Below are 14581 nucleotides of genomic sequence, written 5' to 3' on the forward strand. Positions count from 1 at the left end.
TTATTTTTGCTGTGTTGGGCCTTTGTTTCTGTGCGAGGGCTTTCTCTAGTTGTGGCAAGTGGGGGCCACTCTTCATCCCGGTGCGCGGGCCTCTCACTATCGCGGCCTCTCTTGTTGCGGAGCACAGGCTCCAGACGCGCAGGCTCAGTAGTTGTGGCTCACGGACCTAGCTGCTCCGTGGCGTGTGGGATCCTCCCAGACCAGGGCTCAAACCCGTGTCCCCTGCATTAGCAGGCAGATTCTCAACCACTGCACCACCAGGGAAGCCCTTAAAATATAAATTTTATCAGCTTCCTGAAATATTCACAAAAATATATGGTTTGATGTAAGCATGTTTAGGAACATTCTAAGAGCCCTTCTCTTGTCAGCTTATAAATAGGAAATCGTTCATGGATCTGTTTGAGAAAGTATTTTAGAATTGGGAAACAGTGGAGTATGCCATCAGAAAACATACTTCCTGAGAAAGTAATCAAGCTTCGTTTTCTCCAAGCTTTTCAGTTTTAACAATGACAATAGCAACACGAACAGTTAAATGATTCCAGAAATAAAACATGAGAGATAAAAAGCCAACAAGGAGTTTGTGGTGTCCTGGAGGGCGAGTGAAATAAATGCATCTTGAAGGAAGGAATTTTCAGTAGTGTCAAGTGAGAGGAGGACTGAGAATTGCCCTTTGAGTTACTATCCTTGGAGATGGTGAAAGAACAGTTTCAATGGAAAGGGGTGGTAAAAAATGTGACACGGGGCTTCCTTGGTGGCGCAGTTGTTGAGAGTCCGCCTGCCGATGCAGGGAACACGGGTTCGTGCCCAGGTCCGGGAAGATCCCACATGACACTGAGTGGCTGGGCCCGTGAGCCGTGGTCGCTGAGCCTGCGCGTCTGGAGCCTGTCCTCCGCAACGGGAGAGGCCACAACAGTGAGAGGCCCGCGTACCGCAAAAAAAAAAAAAAAAAAAAAAAAGTGACACACATGGGCTTCCCAAAGGAATGGGTGGAGAGGTTGAAAACACCAAGTATAGACAATCCTTTTAAGTAGATTTTTTTCTGTAAATGTCAATATTTTATTTACCTTTAGAACTTTCGTATTAAAAATTTAAGAATGTTTACCAATTCTTCATGAAAGTAATCACTAGTTTCTTAAAATGGGTAGGAATAATAGTTTCAGTGGGAAGTTTTAACAAAAGGAATGGTTATTTAATGAAACCTATAGCATAAAAATACAAGGCGGCTGCCTCTATAATGATTGTATAAATTTTATACCAGCACCATTGATTTTTAGCAAAAACTGCTTTTGTAAGAAGGTAGGAGGAGTAACAGAATAACAGGCCATATTGCAGCTACTACAGAGTTGGGTGGAAAATGTAAAGAACCCCCTTCGTAGCAAAGAAAACCGCAGTGTCTTACTTATGGTTATGTGTTTTTTCATCAAACTTTTTTTTTAACTGGGGTAATTGATTTACAATGGTGTCTTAGTTTCTGCTTTATAACAAAGTGAATCAGTTATACATATACATATGTCACCATATCTCTTCCCTCTTGCGTCTCGCTCCCTCCCACCCTCCTTATCACACCCCTCTAGGCGATCACAAAGCACCGAGCTGATCTCCCTCTGCTATGCGGCTGCTTCCCACTAGCTATCTACCTTACGTTTTGTGGTGTATATATGTCCATGCCTCTCTCTCGCTTTGTCACAGCTCACCCTTCCCCCTCCCAATATCCTCAAGTCCGTTATCTAGTAGGTCTGTGCCTTTATTCCTGTCTTACCCCTAGGTTTTTCATGACATTTTTTTTTCTTAAATTCCATATATATGTGTTAGCATACGGTATTTGTCTTTCTCTTTCTGACTTACTTCACTCTGTATGACAGACTCTAGGTCTATCCACCTCATTACAAATAGCTCAATTTTGTTTCTTTTTATGGCTAATATTCCATTGTATATATGTGCCACATCTTCTTTATCCATTCATCCAATGATGGACAACTTAGGTTTTTTCCATCTCCTGGCTACTGTAAATAGAGCTGCAATGAACATTTTGGTACATGACTCTTTTTGAATTATGGTTTTCTCAGGGTATATGCCCAGTAGTGGGATTGCTGGGTCATATGGTAGTTCTATTTGTAGTTTTTTAAAGAACCTCCATACTGTTCTCCATAGTGGCTGTACCATTTCACATTCCCACCAGCAGTGCAAGAGTGTTCCCTTTTCTGCAAACCCTCTCCAGCATTTATTGTTTCTAGATTTTTTGATGATGGCCATTCTGACTGGTGTGAGATGATATCTCATTGTAGTTTTGTTTTGCGTTTCTCTAATGATTAATGATGTTGAGCATTCTTTCATGTATTTGTTGGCAGTCTGTATATCTACTTTGGAGAAATGTCTATTTAATTCTTCTGCCCATTTTTGGATTAGATTGTTTGTTTGTTTGTTTGTTCGTTTTTTTGTTATTGAGCTGCATGAGCTGCTTGTAAATTTTGGAAATTAATCTTTTGTCAGTTGTTTCATTTGCAAATATTTTCTCCCATTCTGAGGGTTGTCTTTTGGTCTTGTTTATGATTTCCTTTGCTGTGCAAAAGCTTTGAAGTTTCATTAGGTCCCATTTGTTTATTTTTGTTTTTATTTCCATTTCTCTAGGAGGTGGGTCAAAAAGGATCTTGCCGTGATATATGTTATAGAGTGTTCTGTCTAAGTTTTCCTCTAAGAGTTTCATAGTGTCTAGCCTTACACTTAGGTCTTTAATCCATTTTGAGCTTATTTTTGTGTATGGTATTAGGGAGTGATCTAATCTCATACTTTTACATGTACCTGTCCAGTTCTCCCTGCACCACTTATTGAAGAGGCTGTCCTTTCTCCACTGTACATTCCTGCCTCCTTTATCAAATATAAGTTGACCATACGTGTGTGGGTTTATCTCTGGGCTTTCTATCCTGTTCCATTGATCTATATTTCTGTTTTTGTGCCAGTACCATGCTGTCTTGATTACTGTAGGTTTGTAGTATAGTTTGAAGTCAGGAAGCCTGATTCCTCCAGCTCCGTTTTTCGTTCCCAAGATTGCTTTGGTTATTCAGGGTCTTTTGTGTTTGCATACAAATTGTGAAATTGTTTGTTCTAGTTCTGTGAAAAATACCAGTGGTAGTTTGATAGGAATTGCATTGAGTCTGTGGATTGCTTTGGGTAGTAGAGTCATTTTCACAATATTGATTCTTCCAATCCAAGAACATGGTATATCTCTCCATCTATTTGTATCATCTTTAATTTCTTTCATCAGTGTCTTATAAGTTTCTGCATACAGGTCTGTTGTCTCCTTAGGTAGATTTATTCCTAGATATTTTATTCTTTTTGTTGCAACGGTAAATGGGAGTGTCATCTTGATTTCACTTTCAGATTTTTCATCATTAGTGTATAGGAATGCCAGAGATTTCTGTGCATTAATTTTGTATCCTGCAACCTTACCAAATTCGTTGATTAGCTCTAGTAGTTTTCTGGTAGCATCTTTAGGATTCTCTATGTATAGTATGTCACCTGCAAACAGTGACAACTTTACTTCTTCTTTTCCAATTTGGATTCCATTTATTTCCTTTTCTTCTCTGATTGCTGTGGCTAAAACTTCCAAAACTATGTTGAATAAGAGTGATGAGAGTGGGCAACCTTGTCTTCTTCCTGATCTTAGTGGAAATGGTTTCAGTTTTTCAGCATTGAGGATGATGTTGTCTGTGGGCTTGTCATATATGGCCTTTATTATGTTGAGAAAAGTTCCCTCTATGCCTACTTTCTGCAGGGTTTTTATCATAAATGGGTGTTGAATTTTGTTGAAAGCTTTCTCTGCATCTATTGAGATGATCATATGGTTTTTCTTCTTCAATTAGTTAATATGGTTTATCATATTGACTGATTTGCGTATATTGAAGAATCCTTGCATTCCTGGAATAAGCCCCACTTGATCATGGTGTATGATCCTTTTAATGTGCTGTTGGATTCTGTTTGCTAGTATTTTGTTTACGATTTTTGCATCTATGTTCATCAGTGATATTGGCCTGTAGTTTTCTTTCTTTGTGACATCCTTGTCTGGTTTTGGTATCAAGGTGATGGTGGCCTCATAGAAAGAATTTGGGAGTGTTCCTCCCTCTGCTATATTGTGGAAGAGTTTGAGAAGGATAGGTGTAAGCTCTTCTCTAAATGTTTGATAGAATTCACCTGTGAATCCATCTGGTCCTGGGCTTTTGTTTGTTGGAAGATTTTTAATCACAGTTTCAATTTCAGTGCTTGTGATTGGTCTGTTCATATTTTCTATTTCTTCCTGATTCAGTCTTGGCAGGTTCTGCATTTCTAAGAATTTGTCCATTTCTTCCAGGTTGTCCATTTTATTGGCATAGAGTTGCTTGTAGTAATCTCTCATGATCTTTTGTATTTCTGCAGTGTCAGTTGTTACTTCTCCTTTTTCATTTCTAATTCTATTGATTTGAGTCTTCTCCCTCTTTTTCTTGATGAGTCTGGCTAATGGTTTATCTATTTTGTTTATCTTCTCAAAGAACCAGCTTTTAGTTTATTGATCTTTGCTATTGTTTCCTTCATTATTTTTCATTTATTTCTGATCTCATTTTTATTATTTCTTTCCTTCTGCTAACTTTGGGGTTCTTTTGTTCTTCTTTCTCTAATTGCTTTCGGTGCAATGTTAGGTTGTTTATTTGAGATGTTTCCTGTTTCTTAAGGTGGGATTGTATTGCTATAAACTTCCCTCTTAGAACTGCTTTTGGTGCATCCCACAGGTTTTGGGTCATCGTGTCTCCATTGTCATTTATTTCAAGGTATTTTTTTAATTTCCTCTTTGATTTCTTCAGTGACCACTTCGTTATTAAGTAGTGTACTGTTTAGCCTCCATATGTCTGCATTTTTTACAGATCTTTTCCTGTAATTGATATCTAGTCTCATAGCATTGTGGTCGGAAAAGATACTTGATAAAATTTCCATTTTGTTAAATTTACCAAGGCTTGATTTGTGACCCAAGATATGATCTATCCTGGAGAATGTTCCATGAGCACTTGAGAAAAATGTGTATTCTGTTGGTTTTGGATGGAATGTCCTATAAATATCAATTAAGTCCATCTTGTTTAATGTATCATTTAAAGCTTGTGTTTCCTTATTTATTTTCATTTTGGATGATCTACCCATTGTTGAAAGTGGGGTGTTAAAGTCCCCTACTATGAATGTGTTACTGTTGATTTCCCCTTTTATGGCTGCTAGTATTTGCCTTATGTATTTAGGTGCTCCTATGTTGGGTGCATAAATATTTACAATTGTTATATCTTCTTCTTGGATTGATCCCTTGATCACTATGTAGTGTCCTTCTTTGTCTCTTCTAATAGTCTTTATGTTAAAGTCTATTTTGTCTGATATGAGAATTGCTATTCCAGCTTTCTTTTGGTCTCCATTTGCATGGAATATCTTTTTCCATCCCCTTACTTTCAGTTTGTACGTGTCTCTACGTCTGAAGTGGGTCTCTTGTAGACAGCATATATATGGGTCTTGGTTTTTGTATCCATTCAGCCAATCTGTGTTTTTTGGTGTGAGCATTTAGTCCATTCACATTTAAGGTAATTATCTATATGTATGTTCCTATTCCCATTTTCTAAATTGTTTCATGTTCTTATTGTGGGTCTTTTCCTTCTCTTGTGTTTCTTGCCTAGAGAAGTTCCTTTAGCATTTCTTGTAAAGCTGGTTTGGTGGTGCTGAACTCTCTCAGCTTTTGCTTGTCTGTAAAGATTTTAATTTCTCCATCAAATCTGAATGAGATCCTTGCTGGGTAGAGTAATCTTGGTTGCAGGTTTTTCTCCTTCATCACCTTAAATATGTCCTGCCACTGCCTTCTGGCTTGCAGAGTTTCTGCTGAAAGATCAGCTGTTAACCTTATGGGGATTCCCTTGTGTGTTATTTGTTGTTTTTCCCTTGCTGCTTTTAATATGCTTTCTTTGTATTTAATTTTTGACATTTTGATTAATATGTGTCTTGCCATATTTCTCCTTGGATTTATCCTGTATGGGACTGTCTGTGTTTCCTGGACTTGATTAACTATTTCCTTTCCCATATTAAGGAAGTTTTCAACTATAATCTCTTCAAATATTTTCTCAGTCCCTTTCTTTTTCTCTTCTTCTTCTGGAACCCCTATAATTCGAATGTTGATGCAGTTAATGTTGTCCCAGAGGTCTCTGAGACTGTCCTCAGTTCTTTTCATTCTTTTTTCTTTATACTACTCTGCAGTAGTTACTTCCACTATTTTATCTTCCAGATCACTTATCCGTTCTTCTGCCTCAGTTATTCTGCTATTGATCCCATCTAGAGTATTTTTCATTTCATTTATTGTGTTGTTCATCATTGTTTGTTTCATTTATAGTTCTTCTAGGTCCTTGTTAAATGTTTCTTGCATTTTGTCTATTCTATTTCCAAGATTTTGGATCATCTTTACTATCATTATTCTGAAATCTTTTTCAGGTAGACTGCCTATTTCCTCTTCATTTGTTAGGTCTGGTGGGTTTCTGTCTTGCTCCTTCATCTGCTGTGTGTTTTTCTGTCTTCTCATTTTTCTTATCTTACTGAGTTTGGGGTCTCCTTTTTGCAGGCTGCAGGTTCATAGTTCCCGTTGTTTTTAGTGTCTGTCCGAAGTGGCTAAGGTTGGTTCAGTGGGTTGTGTAGGCTTCCTGGTGGAGGGGACCAGTGCCTGTATTATGGTGGATGAGGCTGGATCTTGTCTTTCTGCTGGGCAGGTCCACATCTGGTGGTGTATTTTGGGGTGGCTGTGGACTTATTATGATTTTACGCAGCCTCTCTGCTAAGGGGTGGTGTTGTGTTCCTGTTCTGCTAGTTGTTTGGCATAGGGTGTCCAGCACTGTAGCTTGCTGGTCGTTGAGTGAAGCTGGGTGCTGGTGTTGAGATGGAGATCTCTGGGAGATTTTCACCATTTGATATTATGTGGAGCTGGGAGGTCTCTTGTTGACCAGTGTCCTGAAGTTGGCTCTCCCACCTCAGAGGCACAGCACTGACTCCTGGCTGCAGCACCAAGAGCCTTTCATCCACGCGGCTCAGAATCCTCAATTTGGGATGATTCATTGTCTATTCATATATTTCACAGATGCAGGGTACATCAAGTTGATTGTGGAGCTTTAATCCGCTGCTTCTGAGGCTGCTGGGAGAGATTTCCCTTTCTCTTTGTTCTCACAGCTCCCAGGGGCTCAGCTTTGGATTTGGCCCCGCCTCTGCGTGTAGGTCCCCGGAGGGCGTCTGTTTTTCGCTCAGACAGGACGGAGTTAAAGGAGCAGCTGCTTCGGGGACTCTGGCTCACTCACGCCTGGGGAAGGGAAGGGCATGGAGTGCGGGGCGAGCCTGCAGCGGCAGAGGCCGGCGTGATGTTGCACTATCCTGAGGCTCACCGTGTGTTCTCCCAGGGAAGTTGTCCCTGGATCCCAGGACCCTGGCAGTGGCGGGCTGCACAGGCTCACTGGAAGGGAGGTGTGGATAGTGACATGTGCTCACACACAGGCTTCTTGGTGGCGGCAGCAGCAGCCTTAGCGTCTCTTGCCGTCTCTGGGGTCCAAGCTTTTAGCCGAGGCTCACGCCCTTCTCTGGAGCTCCTTTAAGCAGCACTCTTAATCCCCTCTCCTCGTGCACCAGGAAACAAAGAGGGAAGAAAAAAGTCTCTTGCCTCTTCAGCAGCTCCAGACATTTTCCTGGACTCCCTCCCGGCTAGGCGTGGTGCACTAACCCCTTCAGGCTGTGTTCACGCCGCCAGTCCTCTCCCTGTGCTCTGACGGAAGCCCGAGCCTCAGCTCGCAGCCCCACCCACCCCGGCGGGTGAGCTGACAAGCCTCTCGGGCTGGCGAGTGCCGGTCAGCACCGATCCTCTGTGCGGCAATCTCCCCGCTTTGCCTTCCGCACCCCTGTTGCTGTGCTCTCCTCCACGGCTCCAAAGCTTCCCCTCTCCGCCACCCACAGTCTCCGCCCGCAAAGGGGCTTCCTAGTGTGTGGAAACCTTTCCTCCTTCATGGCTCCCTCACACTGGTGCAGGCCCCGTCCTTATTCTTTTGTCTCTGTCTTTCCTTTTTTCTTTTGCCCTACCCAGGTACATGGGGAGTTTCTTGCCTTTTGGAAGGTCTGAGGTCTTCTGCCAGGGTTCAGTAGGTGTTCTGTAGGAGTTGTTCCACGTGTAGATATATTTCTGGTGTATCTGTGGGGAGGAAGGTGGTCTCCGCGTCTTACTCTTCTGCCATCTTCCCCTCGTCCCCCCGTAAAACTTTTATTGCTTTTGCTACTGCTGTTGTTTTTCTCTTGATATTTTGTTTATGAAGTACTTTATTAGGAATTTGTGTCAAAAATGAAAGAGCTAATATTCCTGATTATGAGCCAAATTTGTGTAGGTATTTCTGTAGCTAGTGAATGACAATTCCCCAGGAACTATGACAAGTGTTTAAGGGAGAGGAGCATTATACACATAATAAAATGAGACTATTAAATGGAAAATATCAGATAGACTTTAAAGTATAAAATAAATGTATTTACAGTGATCACCATTGAATATGATTGTTGTTAGTGTGCTCTAGATCTCTTAAGTTTGATTTACATATGAATCATGCAATATTAAATCTGTTTTAGCAAATCCATCTTAGCCATAATTCATTATATAGTTATTCATATCAAATTTGGAAAATGGAAATTTTTTTTTTGAATTTTATTTTATTTACTTTTTTATACAGCGGATACTTGTTATCTATTTTATACATATTAGTGTATATTTAGTGGGTGAAATCTCAAGACTTTTACAATAAAGCTTCTTTCTATTTTCAGCTGCAACTCCCTCTGAAATAGAAACTTGTTGGGAAGAATTCATAGTAATTAAATTGTTTTTCCCTTAAGAATTTGTTTCCTTAAAGTTTGGGCTATTAATAATGTCAGATATCAAAATACTGTTTATAGTGTTATTTTTTCTTTCTTTTTTGCTCTGATTCATAGATTTGTAATCCCCAGAGGTTATTTACCTCATAACACTAAAAAAAATTAAAAAGTGATGAAATAACAGTGGATTAAACTTTTCCTTGGATGCCATTCACTGTTCTATAGACAGAGGCTGCTCCAGAATTAGACATTGGAGAGGCATAGGGGTGAAATCTTGTTTAGATAGAGGAACTTACCCTAGTGTGAGTTATATTGCAAATGCATTCATTTTGCTTATTCACTACCTTAGGGAGCTAAAGAAGGAATGATGATAAAAGCTCACCTTTGACACCCACTGTATATAAAGTGCCATTCCATTATTTGGTTGTCCTCTCTTATATTAAGTCCAGTACTATAACTTCTCATCATTGGGTCTAACCATTAAATTCCATTCACTAATAACCTCTGTCCCTATCCTCATAGCATATCTCACATGATCCATGGTTAAAGCACTATTGAACTACTTGCAGCTCATAGGCAAGTCCTGAGAATTCATGTCTTCTGGACTTTGCATATGATGTCTGTTCTCTCCTGACTACTGTGCTTGCCATGATTGCCTCATTGGCCCATCTTTCAAGAGTCTGCTCACAGGAATCTCACAGTTCTCTCTTCTGTCCCTTAGCAACTTATGTATATCACAGTGGTTTTTGTGTTTCCAATTATGGCTTCACTGCTAGTGTGAGACTATCGCAGATATGAAATGCCATACCTTTGTGAGACACTAAAATCCTGATACATAACCTGCACTCAGCAAATATCTGACAATCAAACAAATGAACAAACAGAATAGAATATGTGAATGAATAAGCAAATGAATGACTCCCTTAAGGGAGTTACGGCAGAGTAGCAATAGCCCAAGTCTTGTCACTTAGGAGTGATTTTACTGGGCAAATCTTTGCACAGAGGGTTTTGAATATATCTGAACCTCTGCCTTCCCCATCTGTTAAGGTAAGATTATGTTTTCTACCTCTCTCTGCAGAGATTTCTTGTGGATGATACACAAAATCTTATATGTAAAAGTATAAAGTATTATGCAAATAAAGGATTTTTTTCAGTTTCAGATGTATTATGATATATCCATGAAAAAAAAATCACCAGTATCACCTAATACACAGAAGATTAAATAAGGAAAAGGATGAACAAATGCTAAGGAGCAAGAGATCAGATTGAAAGGGGAGTGAGGCCAAAATTCCTTATAGTATCCTGAGGCCAGAAAAGAAATGAAAACCCTAATCCAGGGATTCTAAACTCTGGTTTCACATTAGAATTAGCTGGATATTTCAAAAGTATTTTTGCCTGAGCCCTAATTTATCTGGTGTGAGGTAGGGCTCAGTCATTGACACTTTTTAAAGCTCCCTGGGTGATTCTAATACACAGGCAGAATGAGAGCCACTGCTGGACCACAGGAATTGATGAAAAGTTTCTAGGGAGAAAAACTGCATCATACATGAGATGTTTTAAAAAGATTAATCAGCATGAATAGATATGAGGAGAAGCTAGGGATAGGAATTGAGAGACTAAAATGTCACAGATGAAAATAACTGTTTTAAGGCCTAAACTTTTTTTTTTTTTGAAAGCTAAGGAAGCTGCTGTGGAGAGATATCAAAGATATGCCTTCATAATTAACAGCGAAGTTGTTCAGACAAACTCAGGCACATTCCAAGAATTAATACTGGCAGAGCAGCATTTTACAAACTACATCTAAGTCACTCAGGTTGCAAACAGAGGCTAAATGCAATCATTTATTTCATTACCCACGAAGAGTTCCTAGAAGAGGCAGGTTTTGAACAGGCTTGAAATAATATTGTTTGTAGAGAGGACAGGCATATATTTTTTTTTGATGCTGAAAGGTTTCTAATATGGGTTTGAGTTTCAGAGTCATGCTTTCCTAGTCTGCCATATTGCTATGGCTTTTAAACAAACAAAGAAAAATAAATGAGATAATTAAAAATTGACATTGTTGGAATGTAATGAAAGGTATTCTGAAATTATTTTTAGAATATTTTCCATTTTTCTGTTTAAAATTAAAAAAAGTTTTAAAAAATGTAATGTGACTATTTTAAAATACACATAAATATATAAAATGGTGGTTTTGAGATGAAAATATACTGACCTCAATTATGCCAAACTCTAAAACTCACTTGCTTTTTAATTTTTATTTATTTATTTATTTTTGCGGTACGCGGGCCTCTCACTGTTGTGGCCCCTTCCGTTGCGGAGCACAGGTTCCAGACACGCAGGCTCAGTGGCCATGGCTCATGGGCCCAGCCGCTCCGCGGCATGTGGGATCCCCCCTGGACCGGGGCACGAACCCGCGTCCCGTGCATCGGCAGGTGGACTCCCAACCACTGCGTCACCAGGGAAGCCCCTCACTTGCTTTTTAAAATGTATTTAATAGTAATTTTCTAACAGATTGTTCTCTGGTATGGGGAAAGTAAAATTTCATTTGTGCACCAAAAATGTGGAATTCTAGTTTGAAAAATATTATCTTCCCTTCTTACATCATAAAAACTTGTGCAGACTCTGTGGTCTTATAAGAGAGGAAAGGTTATATACCAATGCTGAACCCCTTTGGGAGGCACTACAATATCTTTTATTAAAGTAGAAACCTGAGACACCCCAATGTGATATTTAATAAATGACCAAGCAGCCTTGAATCTAATAAGAGATTTAGGAAAGAAGGAAGCAAGGATGAAAGAAAGTGAATAATATCTTGTTTTCACATAAAACAACTCTTGTGAGGAATATGGAAAACAATCATTTTAATATTTTCATGGAGAAAGGCCAAGCCATAATTTAATATCTTATGTTTTACAGTTCACATCCATTTCTAGGTGAATTATTTTAGTTAACCTGTATTTAAAAATATTTTGTATTTGGTACAGAAAAAAGTGAAGTAATATTTTAAGACCTTAAACTTTTAATTTTTCAGTTTTATCTACTTAAAATGTGTCATTTATAAGGGGCATGCATATGGTAGATAAGGTATGGGGCATGGTCCCAGAGAGCTGGGTAATAGCCCAACTTTGGGAAAAATATATTTTTATGCCTCGTTTTCCTCATCTGTAACTGGGGATAATAATAATATCTATTATTATTTTTTATACTATATACCATTTTTTAATTTTTTTGGTAAAGGCTCAATATGAATACATGTACCTGAGGGAGACCCCTGTTAGTTCACAGGGACCTCCTTTATTAGTTGCTTAGCAAATAACCATGTCTCTCAATAGACATTCTTAATGTGTAGTAGTTTATCACAATTATTTGGTAATCTCTTTCAGTGTAACTCACACAGCAAAAGTGACAATATTCCTGTCACTCCTCAGAAATGTCCCAGCTCTGTGGGTTTCCACATTCAGGAGAATGAAGAAAGCCATTACGAGGTATGCCATAACTCTATAGAGACCATGTTGGTACTGAGCAATTTGCATTTTCCTAGTGGTTTTAAATACTCTAAGTTAACTATTATAAATATTTTCTTTGATGACCCCTTTTATGGTTGTATTTTTACACTAGTACCTTTTTTAAAACAACTTTAAATAAACGATATTAGAACAAAAAGGAAGCAATCTTTTTTTTCCTTTTTTAGTAATGGTCGAAATATGAAATATAGTGTTCTTGTCATTGAATGCAAAGTGTTGATTTTTACCAATTTTTTGGAGAAAGCAATGAGCAACTTTATTTTTAAATGTTCTTAATTCATTTTTATTAGTTGAGCTAAAAATGCCCACATCAATTTGTTGAAAGATTGATTTGCTTCATCCGCTATACTCAAGGAAGACAAAGAACACAATGCTGCTTAATAACAGGTTAAATTGGAGTTTTCATTAATCTTTTATTTTTTACTACTTTTTCTCAGCTTGATCCTTTAGTGTCCTGTATGTTTTAATTTAAAATAAAAATCATCATTTTCCTTTTTTCTTAATGGGTTCATCCACTGTATAAGATCCATATTTTTTATTTATTTTTTTTTTTTGGAGGGAGAGCTATTCCAGTACCAATTATTCTAATATGGCTGGATGTAGGAATATGTTATTTTTCATTTAAAAAGAAATTGTGATTTAAAACACATAACATGAAATTTACTATTTTAATCATTTTAAGTGTAGAGTTTAATAATGCTAAGTATGTTCACATTGTGCAGTAAAAGATCCATATTGTTAATGAATTGTGTTTCAATAATTGACTCTAGTATTAATACACACATATTTGTCTCACCTATTGTCCACTGTCACAACATAGATTGTAAAAAGATGATGGATAGATAGAATATGTATATGGGTATATATGTATGTGTGTGTGCTGGTGTGCTCATGTGTTTTCCATTTTCTCTATTTTCTCATTGAAGCTAGGTTCCCCCCCATTTCCTTAAAGGTACTGAAAATGTTTTGATTATTATTAATAATTATTAATTATTATTAACAGTAAAGTGTTTTTGCCAACTAAAGGAATCTATCCTTTTCAAAGTTCCAGGTGTAATGTAGGTCAGAGAAACTACTTTGATTAATAGAAGTTTGATTGAGTAGGCAACTTCTTTTTTTGGACATACCATTAACTGAGGTGGAAAAAGGATAAAGTGACATTTGAGGCAGCTTATCCCCTAATTTTTCCTCCATGTATTTTCTTCTTATTTTTCTTTTTCTTTGTGTAGAGCTATTTAGAAACATCCTTCTATAGTCTTCTTCCTGCTTTGCTTTTATTTTCTTTATCTTTCTTTCTCCAAAATCTTAATCACTTGACAGTTGAGAGAAGAACTGTAATTTTTAACCCTTTGTTCATCATCACTATGTATGTGTCAAGTGTCTAGAACACAGGAGTGTGTGCCATTACTCACCCTTATTCCATTCAATAATAATGCAACCCTTATTCTATGGCAGAAATAAATGTTTCATTCATAAACACTCATGTAAACCTTTAAAAAGCCCATCCAGAATTACCTGAAAACCATTGGAATCCAAGTTGATTTCAAATTCCTAAGAATTATACTCATTTATATAACATTTTCATGTCTGTATCTTTTGAGTAAACAATCCATACTCCTCCCCAGAGACCTCTTGAATTACCCAAGAGGGTAGAATATGAAAATTGTTAACTGAAGATTTTCTTATTTTTTCTAAGGAATTTAAATGAGCTGTAATTAAAATAATTTTCTATGAACCAGATATTTTTCTTCCCTAGATATTTTATAAGTCTCAAAGCATAGGAACACAGTGTGTACAGAGTTTATTAGACTAAAGTTCTAGGGAATATTGACAAGAAAAAATGATACTAAGTGTTACAATGTCAATTTATATTATGACTCCAATCATCAAAGAATAGTGAAAGTAAATCTGCTGTGCTATGTTCATAAACAAAGGAAAGAAAGAAAATACTTCATAAAACTTTTATCTCACGAATTTTCATTTAACCATCATATATACTCCAGGCCAATTGTAGTCTGAGTGGTTTCAAAGTAAGTTATCTCTTAGGTCCTATATCTCTCTAGTGGTCTATGATACCATAAAATATAATGATTTAGAAAATGGACACTTTTGTAGCATGTCCTCTGTGCCAGATATGTTTCAAGCTCCTTATGTGTGCATTGCTTTTGATAATAATATGCCTA

General features: G+C 37.7%; 1 protein-coding gene across 11 annotated transcripts in view; it reads left to right on the plus strand.

The window, feature by feature from the left end:
• PCDH9 (protocadherin 9) overlaps positions 1–14581 on the plus strand; it is a 976220-nt gene that overhangs the window by 349485 nt on the left and 612154 nt on the right. For 6 of the 11 annotated variants that reach the window (XM_060288144.1, XM_060288145.1, XM_060288147.1 and 3 more), the window contains exon 3: positions 12258–12359. The exons of the other annotated variants lie outside the window; for them this stretch is intronic. In XM_060288144.1, coding sequence (XP_060144127.1) covers positions 12258–12359 — 102 coding nt within the window. The remainder of the gene's footprint in view (positions 1–12257; positions 12360–14581) is intronic. 11 annotated transcript variants of the gene reach the window in all.

Source organism: Globicephala melas, chromosome 18, assembly GCF_963455315.2.
Source record: "Globicephala melas chromosome 18, mGloMel1.2, whole genome shotgun sequence".
Classification (NCBI taxonomy): domain Eukaryota; kingdom Metazoa; phylum Chordata; class Mammalia; order Artiodactyla; family Delphinidae; genus Globicephala; species Globicephala melas.